Source organism: Chaetura pelagica, unplaced genomic scaffold (genome assembly GCF_000747805.2).
Source record: "Chaetura pelagica isolate M959 unplaced genomic scaffold, ChaPel_1.0 scaffold363, whole genome shotgun sequence".
NCBI classification, from domain to species: domain Eukaryota; kingdom Metazoa; phylum Chordata; class Aves; order Apodiformes; family Apodidae; genus Chaetura; species Chaetura pelagica.
In genome coordinates this window covers 1,869,993-1,890,826 of record NW_009952720.1, presented here as the reverse complement: position 1 = coordinate 1,890,826, position 20,834 = coordinate 1,869,993, and the positions used below count along the sequence as shown (strand labels likewise).

The window sequence follows — 20,834 nt, the reverse complement described above, 5'->3', positions numbered from 1 at the left end:
TGGGGAAGTGGACAAGAGACAAACTTTGCACATCAACTTAGCTTTGTCACTGCCAGGCTAAATCACTGCTGTGTACCCAGTGTGAGACTGTACCTTTCATCTCAGAAATGGAAGCTATGCAGGGTGCTGCAGCTCATTAGTTCCAGGGGCAAAATGTTCCAGGACAACATTACTGGTGCTTTTCATACTCCCACTAGAGTGCCCATTATTTTTTAGGTAGAAAGTAAGATATTGTGATGAGAGAGATCCCAGGCTTTAGAGGTCAGAACCAAGACCACTATCACACACCAGATACCTACCCAGCTGCAGTCCACTGAAGTGCCTGATTAAAAAAGCAGAGAAACTGGGAGCTAAATATTCCCTGAGGGATCCTGCAGTTTTGGGAACAGCTTCTCCTAGATCTGAAGTCTTACTTCACCAGTTTTGAGGAAACACATTATGGTCTATTTATCTCCCAAGAGCCAAGAACCATTCAGGGAAATAGGTCTGAAAACTGCTGTTATCTACCAAGTTACAATTTGCATAGCTATCAGTTGAAGGGAAGTTCCTTGTCAGTTGTACTTATATTTTGATAATTCATCAGCACGCATACAAATTGGAAGGGAAGACACCTAAAAGGTTTCAGGACTATGGTTGGGAAATCATGCTGACTGCTCCAGACAAGCAAGAGATGCAGACCTGCAAACTGATTCCCAAGAAGCTTAAAGGGACCACTATTTAGAAAAAAAGGTGGCAGTACAATGCATTTCTGAAACATCAGGTTCCTACTTTATAACACTAGAATGATTAGAGGAAAGGACCAAGAAAAACCCTTAGGGCTCAAGAATAGTAAGACTGAACTGAAGGGTTTACTTGGCAAGTAATACTTAAAATCTCAAGAGAACCCCATCATTAAGGAATTAAAATAATTAAATGAGGAGGTAGCAGATTGCTTCTGTTTTGACATGCAGCAGGAGCTGGTTCTGCTCCTACCCAGTCTGTGTACCACAGCTCCCTTGTGCACACTCCCCTCCCTCTATTTTAAGAGTGGTGTGCTGCTACAACTTGAACAGCCTGTGCAAACACCCAGAACACTGCAACATACAAAAATCATTATGATCAATAGACTGGCTGTTGATTTCTAGCAGTTATTCTAAAATACTTACTACCAACACAAAGCAAGTGAAATACATGATTAGTTAAAGAGTTAGGTTTCAACAAAGCTACCCCTTGACAACCTGCAGCTTGCACATATCAACTAAATGAACAAATTAAAGGAAGAGCATCATCTGTTCATTTTCCCATTACTGACTCAAATGCCATAAATTTAACACAGCAGCCCCACAAGCAAGGCAGGCAGCTTGATGAAAATGAAAAATTGCCAGAGTCAGAACAATGTCTGGGCATCTCACCTCTACTCGTTTAATATCTTCTTCCAGAACACTTAGCTCCTTCTGGATTTGCTCCAATTGCTGTGGATAAGAGAACAGGAGAAGTCTCAATCAATCTGCACTGCACCACCACCAAGATAAATCACTATTTTTTTTTTTAAAAGATGAACCTGAACTGTCTGAACTGGCATGCTATGTGACTCCAAAGTCACTATGCAGGAAGCCCATATGCATAAATTAACATCAGTGTGCATACAAACCACATTCAAGACAAAGTTGTTATTGTCAGTGCAGAATGAGAGCATGTATCTTGATATCCATCACAAAGAGACCCACATCACTCAAAGTAACACTATTTATGCACTAACATCTTCCAGGCAAGGTATTCATAACTGGCTTACCAGCACCGAACATCATTAGAAAAGAGACACCATGGAAGACAATGACCCTTCAACAGAAGAAAAAATATGTTGCTAAAAGTTATTTCTTTTGCTAGAAGCTAACCTACCATTTGCCAATTTAAATTAATTGATAATTTTTTTGCATTGGCAAAAAAACAGTTCTGCTCCTGGCACCAAGCAAATGCCACAAGATATTTATTTCAAAGGTGTGGTACTTACCTTGGATTATAGTGCAAACTCCAGGCAATGTCAGGACAAACCCCAAAAGGGTCAAAAGGGAACTTTCCCCTCTCACCAGCCAACATCCCCTTTCCCTTCTGTGTCACATGTTATATTTTTCAGGTTTTTGCAGTTACTTTTCAGTCAGTAACCTGGCTTCACTCATGACTAGTGGCTGTGAAGCCAAAGACCTGGTGACTGTTTAACCCTAAGAACATCATCTGCTTACCAGCCCTAATCCCCACCCTCCTTCAGCAGACATGTCCCATCCCCACAACTGCAGTGCTCTGGGTGAGAGCTCTGAGACTGGACCTAAACAAAACTTATGTCCAAGACAAGTCTGTTTCACTAAGATGCACAGGTTTAATGAACAAATTGAGAACTGGCAGCCCACCTGACACTCCTCAACACACAATAAAAGTCTACATACAACTAGCAATGTGGCATTCAACCAGAAGCTGCTACCATGTATGCAGTAGAATGTATGCAGTAGAATGTATGCATAATACATTCTCTAAAGATCAAGACACTTTTTTTATCATTTTGAATTTATAAGGGAATATCAAATTGCCCAAATGCAAAGTTACTAGCACTGCAAGATACATTATCCTTACTATTACTTATTTCCAAGATTATTAGACAAGCTACTCCCAAAGACTTATTCACTGGAGGGCTTAAGCCTCATCATTCAAGTGGCAGAAAGTTTCATTGAAACACCCACCTTAAACCCCCACTATTGATCAGCATTCCAAACATCTGTGTGCTGTGCATTAGATAATTCACCATTTTAATTTACTTTTTCAAAATTACACAAGTTCTGGCCCTGAAGACAGCAGAGAAACAGACTGCTAGGTCCACACTTACTTTAACACGGCTGCTTCTTCCTTGGAAGGAGATACTGTATTTATATCCTAACCTCCCTACACTGCAACAGTTCATATTTAATAGGAGTCAGGCAGCACAAGTTTAATGGTTTAAAACTAGACTGCCACAGATAATTTACAAGCCACCACACCATAACAGATAACTCCATTTTCACTTGCAAAACCTACAGCAAGAATAGCAGGTGGTGCTACAGCTCCAAGATTAGTGGCAAAGTTAAGCGACACTTGCACAACATGGGTCCTGTCTGTACTCAGCTCTAACAAGCAAATACCATTAGGCCCCCACTTCCAAAGAAGCCATTTAAAAAGAAGTTACAGAAACACTTAGAAGTTCCAGAATTAGGGCAAGGAAATCAGCTGTTCTGCAATGCATTAGATCACAACCAAACTGAACAACTGAAAATTAAGTGACAGTTGTTGCCATCACAAACAAGAGAACTTTTTATAGGAACAAGGGCAGAGACTTTTTATTGGCCAGCTTTTACAGCTGCACAGAGCCAGATGTAGAAGATCTAGGACTTCATTTACTAATTCTTCCTTCTAATCACATTAAGGCAAGCAATTTGAAGGTACCATAAACTCACCTGGTAGTAGCAAGTCTAAAAACTGGGTAAATGTGTTTCACACTTATTTTAGGAAGAGTCTTTTCACACCTTCAGCATCAAATGATTTTGTAACACCCACACAGATATTTTTTTTTTGGCTAGGTTGGCTCAAGTGTTTCATGATTTAGCTTGAAACTATCAAAAACCTTACATCAGTCCACCTTCTTTCCAATTAAACTTTGGAAAATTAGTCTGATTTATAATTGCCAGCCATTGAGGGACACTGAAGGAAAGCTAAATGAACTGTAGTCCTTGCAGTATATCAAAATTATAGACCCTCAATATCATTTTCACTATGTTGGGTACAAAAAGCAAGCCAAGTCCTGTCCCAATGATGGGCAGAATCAAGCCTGTCAAACTTCAGACTAAGTCAGCAAAACCACCTAGAATGAACACTGAAAAATGTGTATGCTAATATAGGAGCACATACTATAAACTCTCTCCTCAGACACAGATGTTTTCCCAGAACTGAAATGGCCAATGCGGACAATGAGAAGGTTTCAGTTCAACAGTCAAACCTCACCACATAAACTCCACTTAATGAACTGAAAGAAGTAGGTATAACATTCTAGTTCCAAGTTACACAAATGCATATGTACAAAAGAAAAGTTAACCTCAAAATAGTCTATTTTTCTTACAGCCTGCAGAAACAGGATTTGAGAACACACAAGAACTAATGGACTGGAAAGATCATCTCATATCAGGAAGCTGCATGTCAGTTAAGGAAAACGAGCCAACATCACAACCCAGAGTTAGTCTCACCTAAGCAAAACTTCCAAGGAGAAAAAAAGCTTACACAGCAAACAAGCTACACATTACTCTAGTGCAAGTAGGCAACTGACTTCCACCTCACAACTAGCAGCTGCAGAAGCTTTCAGGTGAACATCCCCCCTTTGAAAGTCAGTCTCTTCAGAGACAGCTGAAGAATTCAATAATACAAAGCATGGTCACTAGCAACCTTCTTGTTCCAACATGCAGACAATAGGTCAAAACAGTATTTCAAAGCAATGTTTTGAAAGCAATGTCCCAAGAAGAAAAAATTAGGCTTGGCAGTTACCAGAGAAGGTACCACAGTAGGAAATGCAGGCTCTCAGATTGAAACCCCTTTCACACCCACCAGGCAGTGCCCTCCAAACCCCCCAGGTGTGAGTCTGAAGCCATCCAGACACACAGAGTTATCCAATGACATCTCTCAGCACTGAAGTATATGGATGAAAGGAAACCACTGGTCAGAGTTGCTCAGAGACACCTCACCATGCTACTGAATTACCAGAGAAGACTCTTGGGTGGAAATATCAATTTGAACTTACACAACACTAAACACCAGGTCACAATCAGAGTTTGATTTCAGTTGGCTATCTCCTAAAAACCATAGCTGAGCACAGTGCTGAGTTTTCATCCTCAGTCCTCCTGTTTTTTCTGGACCTTGGGGCCCTCAGGAGGCAATGACATCATCCTCTGCACAGCACAGGATCAGACTGGGTCTCCTCCTGGCATCAGTTTTAAAAGTTTACCAAAAAGCTCAGCAGAGCCTCCCAGTACCACATTTATGGCCCAAAAAAAATGCATTAGGAAACCCTGCTCAACTGTCTATCCAATTCTAGAAAAAAACATAAGAACAAGAATACTGTGATGTGTAACTGACACAATTCCCACCAAGCAGCCTAAACAGTGTCTGGAATCACACACAATACTGACAAGCTTTATATTCTGTCAAACACCTTCAAGGCTCTGAAACAAAGCCCTCATGAATTCATCACAACATTCACCAGAGAGACAAAAAGACAGGCTATTACTAGAGGGAGCATCTTTTTTCCCCAAACACACACAGCCATTGCACTAATCAAGACAATGTAAAAACTAGCATCAGTCCAACTGAGACTACATCAGGTAGCTTTTGTAGATAATCCATTCATTCTATCCCATAACTTCATCCAACATGATCTCTTCCTATTTCTTGTTCCTCCATCAGCTAGTATCTAACAAACTTGAGTGTCAACTTAAGTAACAACAGATGAACCTATCCTAAAGGTACACATGGAAATTAATTTCTTCCCATGAAACTGAACATTTAAACCCTACAGCAAAAAAAAAAAGTAACAATTTATCTCTGGAAACCAGCTGAAGTCAAGTCTCAGTATTTTCATTCCTTTATTGCTTCTAATACAGAGCCTGTCATAAGATACAGGACAACTATTGCAAGGAAGTAATCAGAGTTTACAGCCTTTTAAGCTAATTGCAGACTGCACTTGTTTTAGCATCAAATTCCATTTGTTAACTAGGAAGTCTTTGCACAAGTGGGAAAAGATGCAAGGTTTCTTCTGGTATGAAGACAAGAACACCTAAGTCTCCACAAGTTACTTTCATTGGTAAAAAACAAATCAATCACATCCAAGCTTCAGAGCATCCTGCCTATAACTTACTTGCAGGGAATATTTCTTCACCTCCTACAAATGGTGTCTGCTTCCTCTTAATGTGAAAGAGCTAACAAAGGTTTGAGGACAAAACCCTAGTTGAGCTGATCAGCACACACAGTTCCCAAGGATGGGATGAAGGAGATGTCTGGCTGATGAAAATCATGCTCCATATCTTCAATTTTCCTCTCCACACCCCCTTCACACCTAATTCCTTCAGTTTCAGGAGTAAGGCCTCAGACAATGACAGAGTCTGACAGAAGTGTCACAGGGGTAAGATGTCTAGAGCAGGAAAAAAGCTTCATTGCCTTATTGTCTCATACATCACTGTACATGCTACTTAGCTCCTAGTTCTAGGATGTCCCTTTTTCTTTGGGAAGACCTCTCCACTGCAGTAAGGAGTAGCTATTATAGACTGATGTTTACATGATAACCTCTAGCTTGCTGCTCATACACTAGTGTATCCTTGGCTTATCAACACTGCAGTCAGAGCTCAGGTCTCTCACTGAGCTGCTCAGAAATACAAATAGATTTAAAATACCAGTTATTTAAGCACAGTGGAGAGGAAAGATACTACTATAGCTATAAATTCACCTCAGGAGTCCTAGAATGTAATCAAGACTATATGACAACATAAGAGCATGACTGATTTCTAGTTCTGTCACTTCCTCTTGCTTATTCATTAGTTCATCCCTGTGTGTATGCACAGAACACTAAGACTTGACAGGTGAAGTGATTAACACAAGGTAATGACATCCCTGGAGAATTCATGCTTATAATTCCCTGCAATTATCTCACAGTAACTAATAACTCCTCTTATTTTTGTATTTAACATGCTCACAATATGGAGTAAGTGAAGACAGCTGGATAGATACTTACATTTGAGGCTGAAAAGAATGATAATGATTCTGAAATGCTGAGCTGGCACTCAGTGCAACAAACCTGAGACAATTCAGGATTACTTCTCTGTCCCAGGATGGCTACCAGCTGAAAACAGCCCCCTTGCATTAATAGACATGAAAAGGTCTTGTTTATTAGATATGAGAGACTTAATGTGACATTATTAGAAAGAAAAAGGCTCACAAATCTAGGAAGTAATAGCTGCCAAGAGAAACATGAACACATCTAGGGAATAGAGGATGTTGTAGAATTTGATTTGTGGTACTAATTGTGAAGCTCAGTAACCTCCTTCAGTATCAATGGTGCTGCTTCACAAAAATAGCACTCTCCATCAGGTAACTGAGCCAACAATGGTTTTAGGACAGATTACACATTATATAGTGGTGCCTAACTTCATTTGGTAGCATTCAAATCCTGACAAGATAATTAGTGAAGCCTCTTTTTAAAGTGATTAACATAAAACTGGGGAGATTTTTTTCCATTAGCTAATACTACCTCTCTCAAAATGTTCAAGATGAAATAACGTGCCAAAGCTTCAAAGTAAACAAAGTTAAATTTGCAAAAGTATTTAAGCAACAAAGCTAAGCTAATAGCACTAAAACTCCAACATGAAAATACAAATCTACAAAAAGTCACGTTATTGCTTTTGGTTTCCCTTGAAAACAGTAATAAAAAACCCAAGTCAAGCATTTCATTATTAAACTTGACCTTTCAGACTCTTTGAATATTTGATTTTGACAGAAGAAAACACTGGATCAAAAAATTGAGAGTGTGTATTCAATTAACTGTGCACACATATGGAAAGGCACACAGCCACACTAAGTTTAGAGACAACCAACTATTGTGGATGATCAATACATTTCTCCCATCCAAAACTATTATTTTGTTGCAAAAGTATTTTCCAGCTCGAGCCATTTGTTTTCAATCTTTTTCAAAGTAATATTTTTTTCCCTATTAACACTGCCAAGGATTTCTCTTCTAGACACACTGCCATAGGTCAAAAGGAAAATAAAACACAAACTTAAAAGGAAAAGGACTTGCAAATACCTTTTTTCAAAGAAAAAAAAACGAACCACAGTAAATTTCAGCTTGAAAGATCAATGTTTTGGAAAGTTAAACACATCAAAACAGATTTTCTCATAGAAACTTCTGCAGATTGTGAACCTCATGCTTATCTTCTTAAAAAGTATGGAAGTGCAAGAAAGATGCATTTGTCAAAATACTTGACTACAGCAGTATTCTGAATTCTTAAGTCTATAAAGATACCATTTTCTTCTAGATAAAAAGCCTGTCCCATAAGCTGAGAAGTCACCATTTCATAAAGGCAGCAGAAAAAAAACAACACCAAAAAACTTGAGTGAAATAAGCAAGGCAGGTTTCAAGCAGCTAACCATATGATCTGAACATGTTTTATGAAATATTACACAGGTGCATTTACTCTAAGGCAATATTTGCACTAATAAGTACTAACAAAGTACTGTGTAAGAACTTGAAGTATGTAGTAAATAGAACTTGTTAATAAAATCATGCCATAAATAATATTCAAAGAGGCATATTAGGAGACCAAGTTACCAGGCAGTATTACATTCCTTTAAGCATTTAACCCAAAAATCTGAAACAAGCACTCTCAGTCATAGTAAAAAAGCTTCTTTTGTGTAAGAAAATGTTACAGCCATGGCTTACTGAGTGAAATTGCAATTACCCTGCAGTCACCTTTGCAAGAACCAGGCTTGAATTACCCAAGGGAAGGAGGCAATGCTCCTCCCCATGACCGAGCTACAAGTCACAAGAGCAGGTGATGTGCAATACATCATACAAGTGTTCCAGGGTCCACACATTTCTGGAGTTCCATCCTTATTTCTTGAAAGGTCACCTATTACAGCATCAAAAGAAACTACAGTAAACTTGGAAGTTCTTACTCCTTTTTACTACCTCAAGATGGCCCCTTAAATCCCTCTTCACAGCTTGCAAACTAGTACCTCAGGCCTTCTGCAGCCAGGATACATCTTTACCATTGGCATGACCCGACTGCCTGTCACAAACAGTATCTCCTGTATTATCCACACAGAAATGCCTCCTCCAGAATGGAGTACTTGTCACAAAATCCACCAGCTACAGGGAGGACCTTGGCATTCACTAGAAAGGAAACATCAACTGGCCTGATCTACTCTGTGGCTGTAGCTTGTCTGATGAACACAGGTTGCTAGTCTTCTAAAATTGTTCTGCTGACTGGTCTGTATTTGACAAACTTCTTCCCACTGGTTTGCATCTTTCTTAACCTGATCAAGTGAAAAGAAAAGATTGTTTCCAGCAAGTCTAACAAGTCCCCATTTCCCTCAAAATAAATGTCAAGGCCAGACACTAACCACTATGGCAGGGACAGAACTGACAGGCCTGCACAAGACTTTTGAGATGTGACAGCTTACATTTCTGGAATAGAAAGGAGAGATAAGAAAGAACATCAGAGGAAGTCTTGGCAACCTAGGGGACACATAAGCAGGGACAGAGATCTTAAATAAGCTGTGTCCCAACAGGCTTCAGGATGTTCCTTAGGCCATATTCAGAGGATCTGCAGACAAAATTAAGATTATTTAGCCTTAAAAAAAGAGATGCTATCCCTGTGCATTATTACTAAAGTCAAGGGCAATGAGATGAGATGGGAAAGGTATCCCATGACATTGAGTATCAGTCAGCAGTGCTACCCTCTGCCATGGCACATTAAGAATCAAAAGCTATGCTATTTCCTCCACTTCACCCTTCCCACTCAGCACATGCAAACCAAAGTAGGTATCAACAGCCTCTCCTGTGGAGCTGTTCTAACTCATTTCCAACTGGGGGAGGAGACAGCAAAATCAGTGACTTTACAGTACTTGCCCCTGAACTTGCATCACCCCAGGATGACTCAAGGAAGAGCAACCTGGCTAAGCTGTGTATGAACCTCTTGAAGCACCCACTTCTCAATTTACCTCCTAGACTAAAGCATAATAACCAGGAAGCTTCCCCAATGTTTTAATGGCTCCTCAACCTGCACTGAATTCCAATGGAAGGTGTTTAATGAGTGTCAATGGACAATAGCCAGTGAAAATGGGTCAAGGTCTGAAATTCTAGACATAATACTAAATATAAGAAAATTAAAGTAGATATTATGAAGATATGAGAATTGTTTGTAGATGAACCTGCCATAAAATAACTTCTAATAGCATCTCAAAAAACTAAAGTTAAAATAGTTTTAAACAATGCTTGTGTCTTTGCTGTTTAAGCAAAAAGAGTTTGTGGTTTTTTCTAACCCTGAAGGATCAAACAGATATTATCCTTCACACCAAAGAGAAACAGAAGGGAAGCATACCATTTTGTCTTCACTGATACCTCCAGTGATAGGCAAGATTCTCCAGCATACCTTTCCATTTGATACTTGGATATTCTAATGAACAGTATTTTCACAAGTTCTCATGGGATACTCTGCCTAGCCTAATAGGTCTCATAGTTTACAACAGCAACTTTACCTTGGGCTCAGTTTCCCCCTTTGGTTAGTTCCTTGACACTGCCCAAGTCACAGTATTTGATACACTAAAAGAAGTCTGAGTGACAAGGTCACTCCTTCCCCATCTTTTCCCATTCCAGGAAAAAACAACAAACTGTTTCAAGAGTTTCATGTGAATTTACAGTGGGGAATCTCTACCCTCAAGTTGCTTTCTTCCCACATGATTCACACTAGTGTGAGACAAAAAGGCAGGCAGTTAAAAACTGAAGCTGACACATGTCAAGAGATTATTCTCCTTGAAAACCACGTGTCCTTTGCCTTAGATTTCCCCAAAAATGCCTTGCCTTATTCTTTGGAGAGACAACACTGGGTTAGCACACTTAAATAGAAGCTGGCAGAAAGCAGCAGACACCACCTCACCCACTGAAACACAAAGCAAGTTACCTCACGTTTGTTTCTTCTGGCAACTTTGAGAAATTCCATAAGGATCTGCAATTGGGCAGCATGGGACTCCTGTAACATAGCAAATAAGGAAGCGTGGCTTACATATACATTAAGAGAAACAAACATTCATTTTACACACAAGAATCCACACTAGGCACAGAAGCAGCTTTCATTTAGAGGCAAGGAAAACAGCTATTACAGCAGTTTTAAGAATGGGAGTTTTACTTTACCTCACAGGTTTTAAGGTTTTGTTTGGCTCACAACAAGTTTTTACACATGAAGGCAGAAATCCTCCTAGCACTTCTTATTTGTGCCCCACTGAAGACTTACTAGTAGGTTGAAATGCTTTTCAGTTTTATTGACTAACGCATCTGAAAGTGTTTTTGCAATGCAGGCTCCTCACAGACTTACCTTCTGCCCTGCAATATCATTAGCATCCACTTCATGATTAACATACTAAAGTATTTACACAAAAATCACCCCCCTGCCCTAAAATCAGCATTTGTGTTTCCTGATGAAGATTTCTCCAGAGCAGAAGACAATAAAATCACTTATGAAGCTCAAACATGTCTTTCCAATCTTTCCATGACAGCTCATTTACCTCAACCATCAGCTTCCTATTTTCATTCAAACTGGCCAAAAACTAGACTAGATGTGTAAGATAAGAAAGCACAAGAGGAAAGAAAAATAAAACCCATAATCTAGCATTAATGTAGCCCTAATCCTATCCCAGCATTCTGAGGCTTATTTTCACAACATAATATTTATTATTAAAGGACTCAACATACACTCAAGAGGATCAAGACACTAGAGTAGAATCCATCAAAAGCAGATGGGACAGAAAAAGTAAAAAGAGAAGGATACAAGACTATTATTCTGAGATTTTATTCCTTCCCACCCTTGTGACAATAATGAAAGCAAAGCAACTAAAACTAGAAAGGAAGAATGTCTGTAAGTATCTTTTAAGTGTCAGGTGTGGTTTGGGGTTGTTTTTGTTTTGTTTTTTTTTAAAGGCTTTTTAAAGCTTTTTAAGGTAATTCTACTCTGAAGAATCCACACACTCAGCACCAAGTCTCCTTTGTTTCAGATTTGTCACAAATTACACAAAAGGCTTGAGAACAACAGCAACAAAGAGGTTTTACTCTGAGGTTAGAAACCATTCTGCCACATCTTCACTGAGCCAGAATAAAAATGTTATGTCCAAGTCCCCATGCAGTAAGGCAACATAACAGCTTTGTCAGTAGTCAGTAAACATATTTTGGGGTTATTTTCCTTCCCTCAGAACCACAAGTTGAATAAACACCAATTCTGCAAGTGCAAGTTAAGAGTAGCCATTCCCAATACAACTTTTTCCTCACCTGCTTTAAAGCACCATCAAAAGCCACTCTCCTACCCAAAGTTTAGTAGGTCAAATTTTGTAACCCAGTTTAACTTAGTAGGTCTGGCTCTCATAACTGGAAAATGCTCCCTTGAGACCAACAGCATGGAACGGCCAAAAACATGAGAACTATTCCAAACCAACTACATTTCAGTGGAATCACAGGAACAGCTTGTTTCATATTGTATAAATCTTCAAGTGAGCCTCATAAACAAGCATTTTTTTCAAGCATTACATATTAAAAAAGCCCTCAAGGATGGCAGTCATTTAAGTTCTATCTGTTCCAGAAGAAACTAAAGGGCATGATCTTTTCCACATGTCATGAATTTATTCCTTAACCTGTCTTTTGGACTTTTTCATGCTAATTACCAAGAAGGATGATATTCATTTGTACAACAGTTCATTAGCAAACACCTTCCAAAGCATTTCCCTGTTCTGCTAACCAGTCTTACCCTTGTGCATTTTTCCTGCTTGTTTGTACAACCCTGCCAGCAGCAACACTATAAGCACATTATGGGCATCACAGTTGAAATGTTAGTTTGCTAAATCTGCTAAACACTAAAGCACAAAAGAAAGGTAATATATTTGGCAGTAGAATCTTCATTCAAAATAAAAGAATGAAAAGCAAAGACTGCTAACTAGACAGTGTCATTTTAAATAAGGGATTTCTTACTGCTTCCAACTGTTTTTTCTTTTGCACCAGCAGCTCCAGCATCAGGTTTACATTGGCCAAGTCAAGATTGTCTTGATCAGTTCCCAGCAAATCTTGGATTATCTGCCACCTATGGCCATTCTAGAAAGAACACAAGAGATGTGGGGAGACAATGAGTGAGTTCAATCCATCCAGGGCTAACCCCAGCAACAGGTATTAAAACTAACATTGCAATGTTACATCCCTTTATAAAAATTTCAAAACAATTTCCAGGAATCAAAATTCCCAGTCCTCCCACATATACAGGATACAGACCTTCTGTCCTGCTGTGTAACTGCTTATCTTATTTGCAAGATATTTGTGCTTTATGAGAGGAGAGCTGCTGTGACTAGGAAGAGATTATTTCACAGCCACAATTTTATCTGATTTGTGCCCTAGTTTCTGAGAACGTATTTCTAAGGGGAGGAGAAAAAAAAGCATGTTTATCCAAGCCTAGTTGGATTATATCTACCTGAAATACTATTAAGTAGCAATACCTTTTAATTTTTTTAACCAACAGGTAAAGCCTTACTACTAAATTCAAATGGGCATCAGCTTCTTTTTTTCTAGTCTCACCTCCCACACTACTCCTCTTAAAGAGTATTTTCACAAAAAATGTGAGAGCAGGAAAGAAGATTGAGTTCATCAGGGTGAACTTTTCATTCAACCTGCTAGAGCTGAGGACACATCAGAGAGCCAACATGCTATCATGCAGCCCATTCTTACCTATAGACCATTTGCTCTTTCTCCTTGCCAGTAGAAAAAATAATCTTTTAGCACAGGAAAACCTGAATAATAAGCTAATGCTAATGTAGCCTTACATTAAGAAGTCTCAGGAACAGATGAAAGGTCCTTAGGCCTCCCAAGAACAAAACCAGCTGGATTAAAAAAATCCTGCCCTATAAAAGCTATGACACTAGATAATTTGCTAGAGCTAGAAAATGTCTAGTTTGGACTGGATGCCATTTCTAAGAGGTGCTAGCTTATTTGTATTGTCTAGATTAAGATAAAATACATTAACATTCATATGCAACAAGCAACTTTTTACACAACTCTCAACAGAGCCTGTGGAAACTAGAGGCAAACACTCAATTTCCAACTGCAACAACTGGCAAAGAAACCCCATTTTTTAAGCATGTCAACAAGATTCAAATAAAACTTTAACATACTAATGTAGGAGTTAAATGTACTACTGCTAACCTACTCAGAAAGCTTTGAATATCCCTTAGAATGGTTTCTTAATGAGATAAGTTCATGACACAGAAACTGCACATTTGCTGCAATATGTATTCAATGACTTCTCTTCATACCAGAAGTAAAAGGGAACCAGGCACATGGAGCTGGTACAACCACAAGGTTTCTCTTTTTAAAGATATAGGTATTTCTTTAAGAGCTGCCAAAAGGTAGACAGGACACTGTTTTGGGCATGAAGTCATGGTAGATTTTGCACTTACTGGTAGTTATCTAACACAGATGCACCTATAGGCATAGTTTGAAAAGGTGCACTGGGAGAAAGTAGAACAAATTGCCAAGGAGTTACTATCCATGTCTTCAGGTCAATCGTGTACATTTTAAACCAATCTGGCTTGTGTGTATTTTATACTGCATATAAAGTTTCCTCGTTAATGTCATACAGTCTTTTTGATCTTAATGTACAAGAGCATCCACTGCTGCTGTACAGGGGTTTTCTTTAAAAATGTCTCCACACTTGATGAGGGGGAAAGTGTTGATACCTTTACAAATCTACTGAAATGTCTGGTTTTGTTTTCATGAGCTGGGAACACTGTGTGACATAAAGAAAATCTACAAGATATCAATACAGTTTTCTCTGGCATCAGAGCCAGAATACCAGTAGTACAAATGCATCCTTCTCCCTCTTGTGGTTGGTATTAGCTTTTCTCCAATCTCATATGTGATCAGACAAGCCCATGGCACTTCTCATCATTCATTACTCTCATTGTAGCTGTAATTGCCAACAACGAATGAAAATTACCTTTAAACAAGTTTGCTTCCACAGGCATTTTCCCAGGTTATATTCAATACATCACATGACACTCAGCTATGCTAACAGAGCTTCCCTCTACATGTTACTGGCAGGAAAAATGGGAATTAAGAAGGTTGAAGTGCCACTGATATGGTATTATTTCCACATGAACCAAGTTGAAGCATCAGCTCGACAGCATTTCTTCTAAATTAAGCCATGTAATAACAATTGCAGTACCAAACCTTTAAATAAATATAAAGTAAAAAAAGTTGGAACATACGGTGCTACTCACTGAATGGTCCAGTTTGAGTCTCTTCTCCTCAGATCTTTGCTTCTGTTTAAGAATAAGTTCATTGACTAAAACCATAAATAAATGGGATGTCAGCATTTGATTTAAAGTTCACAAGAAGTATGAAAACTTCTATCTCAATATTTTTATTTAGTCATATTTTTACTTTAGTAAGTTTATCAATAGAATGTCTCCATTTCTTCTCACCAATTTATTCCTTGCTCATGGTTTTTTCAAGTATTGAAAAATTGATTTTTGTTTAAAAGATAATTAAATACAATGCCTACACATTCCCCAAATCCCTCAATGCTTCAGTTTGTTTTTCTAAGCACCCATGGTTCTTGGGCAAAGTTTTTCAACTCCAAGGCAGAAGTGTATTGCAGAAGAGTATGAGGGAGTAAAAACTCAACTGGTTTACTACAGGGCAAAAACCAGCACACCAGAAAAGTGTTTTTCTTTTAATTACTGTGTGCATTTTTTTGCTGCTGTTTTCTGTCAGACCCATCTAGTGAGTGGTACAAATGCAGCAAGAACTTCAATCCTTTGTACACACACACGAGCTCTTCTCCCTCCTCATGGCTGTTTTCCCCTCGAATTGCCAGTGTGTGGAATCACCACTCAGTGGCCCAAGACATCCTCCAAGACTTGCCTCAGCACCACCTTCAGCACAACTTGTGGAGTCTAAATCATGACACCCATTTCTGAAGCATTCATTGGATATTAATCTTTTAATCTATTTACTATTGAATGGATGCATATGAAATTTAGAATTTAATTTTGATATTTCACACCACAACGTGTTTCTCCTTTGACCTTTTCTTCCCCACAACAAAGTTTTGAACTCTATTTCCAGTTAGGAACATTTCACTCCTCTGTTTAAGAAGCAACCAATTAGGATTGCACGTATATGAATAATTTTTCTGCATGTGACTTACACACATCCATCACATGGACTTCATTGCAGCAGCAAAAATAGTACAATATGTAATTCAGCCTCCCCCCTCCACTGTTCATTCTTTGTAAACAGAGAATGTTCTTGATTATTAGACAGACAGGGCAAGAAAACACAAGGAAGTAGATTCACATCTCTAGTCAACACGAAAACATCTTTGTTTTCCTTTTCTTGGTATGCAAACAGCAGCAAGTCAGTCTCACTGCTGCAACTCAGCACACAGAACTGCTGGAGGCAGTGAAGTATTAGCAATTTATACTTCTTCAGTAAAAACCACAACTGACCAAAGGGTTGATGTCTGGAATTTATTTTCAATATCCAGAAGCTGCCTATTTATAGGACAAATGTACAAATGTGCCTGCCTTCCTTAACTACTATGATGTTCCTCATGGAAACTAACTTGGAGCTCACCTAAGAAGTTGGGATAAAGATGATCTATGTTGTCCACAACATAGTTGCATTTGGGACATCTGTTATTATCCTCCAAGCTCTGGTGAATACATTTGTAGCTGTTGAGAAACAAACAAGAAACAAGTGAGCAAACATGAAGGAACAAAACATAAGCAAAAGGTAAATAATATCAGCCTTAGATAGGATGTACTCTGCGTTGCATGGCCAAGATCCTACAGCTGAGTCACAATATTCCAACACTTAACTCAGTGTGCTACAGCAGAAAGACAGCAAAGTTTCTTGGTGAGGATTACAAAAGGTATTTAAGTACTTAATTCTTCATTGCCTGAGGACTGTGGCAGCATGGATACTTCAGCCACACTTCCATCTCAAATTCATGCCCCTCTTCCACAGGCAGAGCTAAAAAATAGACTGCAAAGTTGTCTAGATTAGCCAAATACTTAACAAGCAACAGAAGCTATTGTGCATTTTGGCTAATTGAGCACATTGGAAACACCTTCACCGACATTTGGCTATTCTTCTCTCCAGAAGTGCTTTCAGAGGTCCTCTCAGTTGAGATGTTAGCTATTGGAGGGACAGAGTAACTACAAGATGTACCTCAGCATCAGGTTTAAGCATCTTGCTAAGAATTTAGCCTCATGCTGAGTGCTGGTAAAGGCACCATGTGGCAACACTGCTCTGTTCTTTCTAAATCAAGATATTTCAATGCTTCTCATCTTGGACTTTTTTTAAAAGTCGCAGCTCACAAGAGTAAAGTGTTATCATGGAGGGCACAAAATCAGCTGTTATTTTACCTGTTGCAGCTCAAAACATTTCTAAAGTTAACTGCATCTGCTGCTTGAGGAAATGCTTTATGCTATTAAAATATTATTCCTTGAAAAGGGAAAGCAATTTGCTTCTAGTTAACAGACACCATAAGAGTACAATGTACATGGGACATTAAAGCACCATGGTTGAACATTTATTCCAATTCTTAGCTAAGCACAGGAAGAGCAGACAATTCCACACCTGCCCCTGGAGGGTTCTTGCACTTTTCCACAAAACATTTGCTCCTCACTTAGCCAGAGATAACACTGAAAAATAAGGGGACTCTGGGCAAATTCAAGACAACAGAAACAAGTCAGAAGCACATCCTCCCTTAAAAAGTGTAAGAGACCACTGCAAACTGTATATGGTCTTGCGAACAGCAAGAACAACCCCCCAACACCAACACTCACTCCCATGATCTCTACAGAGGCAGGATCCACTGCTTTGGGTAGCAATTATCACTTGCCATTGCAAACTGAGATAAGCTGACCAACTGTCCAGTCTCTGGGCACTGGATGCAACCAGAAGTTTATAACCATTCTTTTCTTTACAGAGGAAATATGGTGGTGTAGTATGTTTTGTTTTAAACACTAAGACAACTCCCTTTTTTGTTTTAGCCTGTTACCTATCATTAAAAATTTTATTAAACTTTCTTCAGTGCAAGGACAGAGGATAAAAGTAATAAAAACTCAGAAGGAAAGGGATTCACAGCAACATCAGTCATACATGCTGTAAGAGATGGACATTTTGCACAACACAAGAAAATCTCACCAGAAGCTGTGTCCACATTTTGTCATGTAGGCTTCTTCAATCATATCAAAACAGATGGGGCTGGGAAAACAAAACAAAGAACAAAGATGTATTTTTGTGTTAAAAAAATGAAGGAAATGTTTATTGATTCAAAACAGTCACCTCATCAAGCTTAGGTAGTGTTTTCTACTTGCAAAATGAAAGAGGACATAGAAGTGCAACAGCAAGCAGGCAGTATAAAGATCAAAAGGGCAATCAACAGTCCTTTGAACTCAACGATTCTGCAGGTTGATACATTGAACACCAGGTGAGTACTCCCTTTTGAAGCTTTCAACAGCTGAAAACCATGCCAGAGTGACTTCAAAAAGCAAGGCTGCAGAAGATCCTCCTGTACTAGACCTTAAACAGAATGCAAAAAAACTTTTTTTATATAAAAGCAGACATAAGACATTTATAAATGACAAAAATTAGTTTCAGCCAATAGCTATCTATAATAAAACAAAAAATTATGGGAAGAGGGAGAGCAGAAATAGCAATGACTGAAGAAGAGAAAGAAGAGAAGAGAAAGAAATAATAATGAATGAAGGTGCCAACAAGGGGGTGTACCTGCAACCAACAGTCAAGCACAATGTTACACACTCAAAGAAGAGGAAAGGTAGAACATGGGATTGTTCATAAGATAGAGGAATGAAGATGGAAACAAGGGCTTCAGTTTTTTTTCCAAGAGTAGTTAGTGATCAAAGCACAGCCAGCTCTCTGGGAGGGGGTCACCAAGGACCAAGCAGGGAGCTTGAAGAGGAGGAGGTACAAGCAAACAGTGCTCCATGGAAACTTGAGCAGGACAAGAGACACAGGGAGTCTGTGGGACAGGTAATGGGAGAAAGCTATCTCCTCATCAAGGGGCGGTGAAACATTTGAAAGGAAAATTAAACAAAAATGAAAGCAGAGGAGATATGCATCTTGCACCCTATGATTCCCATGGCTGCTATCCCTGCCAGCTGGTAAGATATGCTGCCACATACATATTCATCTTCAGGCCTTGGTCAGCTACCTGGCAAGATGCTGTGAGCAGCAACGCCACAGTTCTGCACCTAGCAAATGTAATCAGCTGTGTCACAGGCTTCACCTTGCTGTCAAGCCCTGATACATCCAAATGCTCTCCTCTTACTCCCCCAAGTCCTCACCAATCTCAGTTCAGAGGGGTTTTCACCAGTACTTGTCTTCAGAAACAGCTTCCTCCCACCTTCTGCCAAACAGACAGTTCCCACAGAATAAGCTGCTAATGAACTGTTTACTTTTGAAGAGCACAATTCTTTTTTAAGCCAAGATCAAAAACCTAAAGCTTAAGCAAAATAAACAATTCTTGGCTGAGAAGGGCAAGTGAGTACCTTGACTTCTCCCCTTGTTAGCACTCCACAGAAGTTTGTCCCCCTTCCTGTCATCTATTTTAGAAGATACTAGTATTGGTTACCTCATAAGGCACATAAAAAGAGGAAGAAGGAACACCTCTTCAACATTTTTAAGCCTCTGTGGTCCCTGCCAATGCAATCCCCCTCCAAAAGACCAAACTGGAAAACATGGATGCCCTGAAAGGTTTGTCCAATATACAAATAAGATTGTCTTAAATATTCCCAAGCCACCAATCCTGTTGTTCAAAAGAAGCCTCCAAAGTAAATGGCAGAGCCTCTTCTGCACATTGTCTTCAGCAGCAACAGCTTCAGGAGCTCAGGTCACTGCTTCCAACTTAGAAATTAATTAGTTTCAAGGCACTGTTTAGTCAGTATAAATTATGACCAAACTTCACCAAAGGTGGATTAATAAGAGGAGAATTAGACACCTTTGAAGTCTATTAGATGGCCTTTAAAAAAGTGAAAGCCTTCTGGTCATATGAGTGTCTGAGGCTGGTTTCTCCTCAGTGGTGATAAACAGCTTAACTTCTCCATCTTCTTCTAGTCATGCCATATAACAAGGTCCCACTCTCTGCATCACATTAAAAACTGCTACTCCCCACAGGATGAGCTGTGGTCTTTCCAGTATGCTCCTAATGCTCTGCCTCCAAAAAGTGTAGCCATCAAGGCTGCAATGCTCCTCAGTTTGCAATAGAACACCACAAAGTCAAGCTAAAAAGACTACCTCCTAATACACTCACCCAAGACTGTTGTTCCCAAACTTATTCTTCTTCATACCACTTTGACTGGAGAAATGATAAAACCAAAAATAGTTAAGAAAGCAATCAGAGCCAGCAAATGCAGCCATAGAGTGCCAGGGTCACAGTTAACTGAGCCTGAAGTTTCCATTAAGAACTTTTTCCCTTGAAACGCTCAGTGATTTACTAGTGGAAACAAGATTGATGTCTTTTAATACTTACTGAAGCCAGGCTGGCTGTAACACATGAAAGTTGCTATGCAGCAGTTGGTTTAAGGTAATCTAAGAGAGAGGGAAGGTTAAAAAAAAGTAGTGGAGTAATGGGGACATGAGCCATACTATAGCTTGTAATATGCACTGAAATTGAGAAGCACAGGTATACTGAAATCAAGGCTTCTCTGCATGAGAAAGCTCTTATCCTCTCTTTGTCTTAGGCAGGTAGAAAGGATGCAAATTACTTCAGCCAGCCAAAAATGTCACTGCTCTTCCCCAGATACTGATGCCTTATTCACTAAACAGTTATTTTTCCAGCACTGCAAAGGCTTCCCATTCTTTCTCTAAGGTAGACCTCAAACATTGTAAACATTATTTTAACTAAGTTCAGGCCACTTAGGTTTTGTCAGCTGTTTTCAAGGCACCTCTCAAGAGTGCTCCTGTCACCCTGCTGCTACCCAAACCTCTGGCTGAAGTGGTCACCATAGAATTTAAA

The 20,834-nt window shown here is 39.2% G+C and overlaps 1 protein-coding gene across 1 annotated transcript in view; it reads right to left on the bottom strand.

Moving 5' to 3' along the window:
* RFWD2 (ring finger and WD repeat domain 2, E3 ubiquitin protein ligase) overlaps positions 1-20,164 on the bottom strand; it is a 185,106-nt gene extending 164,942 nt beyond the window's left edge. The window contains exons 1-7 of the mRNA XM_009994680.1: positions 20,130-20,164; positions 18,002-18,061; positions 16,424-16,521; positions 15,064-15,128; positions 12,770-12,889; positions 10,719-10,787; positions 1,392-1,451 (exon numbers count right to left, since the gene is read on the bottom strand). Of these exons, the coding sequence (XP_009992982.1) occupies positions 1,392-1,451; positions 10,719-10,787; positions 12,770-12,889; positions 15,064-15,128; positions 16,424-16,521; positions 18,002-18,061; positions 20,130-20,164 (507 nt within the window). The remainder of the gene's footprint in view (positions 1-1,391; positions 1,452-10,718; positions 10,788-12,769; positions 12,890-15,063; positions 15,129-16,423; positions 16,522-18,001; positions 18,062-20,129) is intronic.
* Positions 20,165-20,834: the final 670 nt, after the last annotated feature.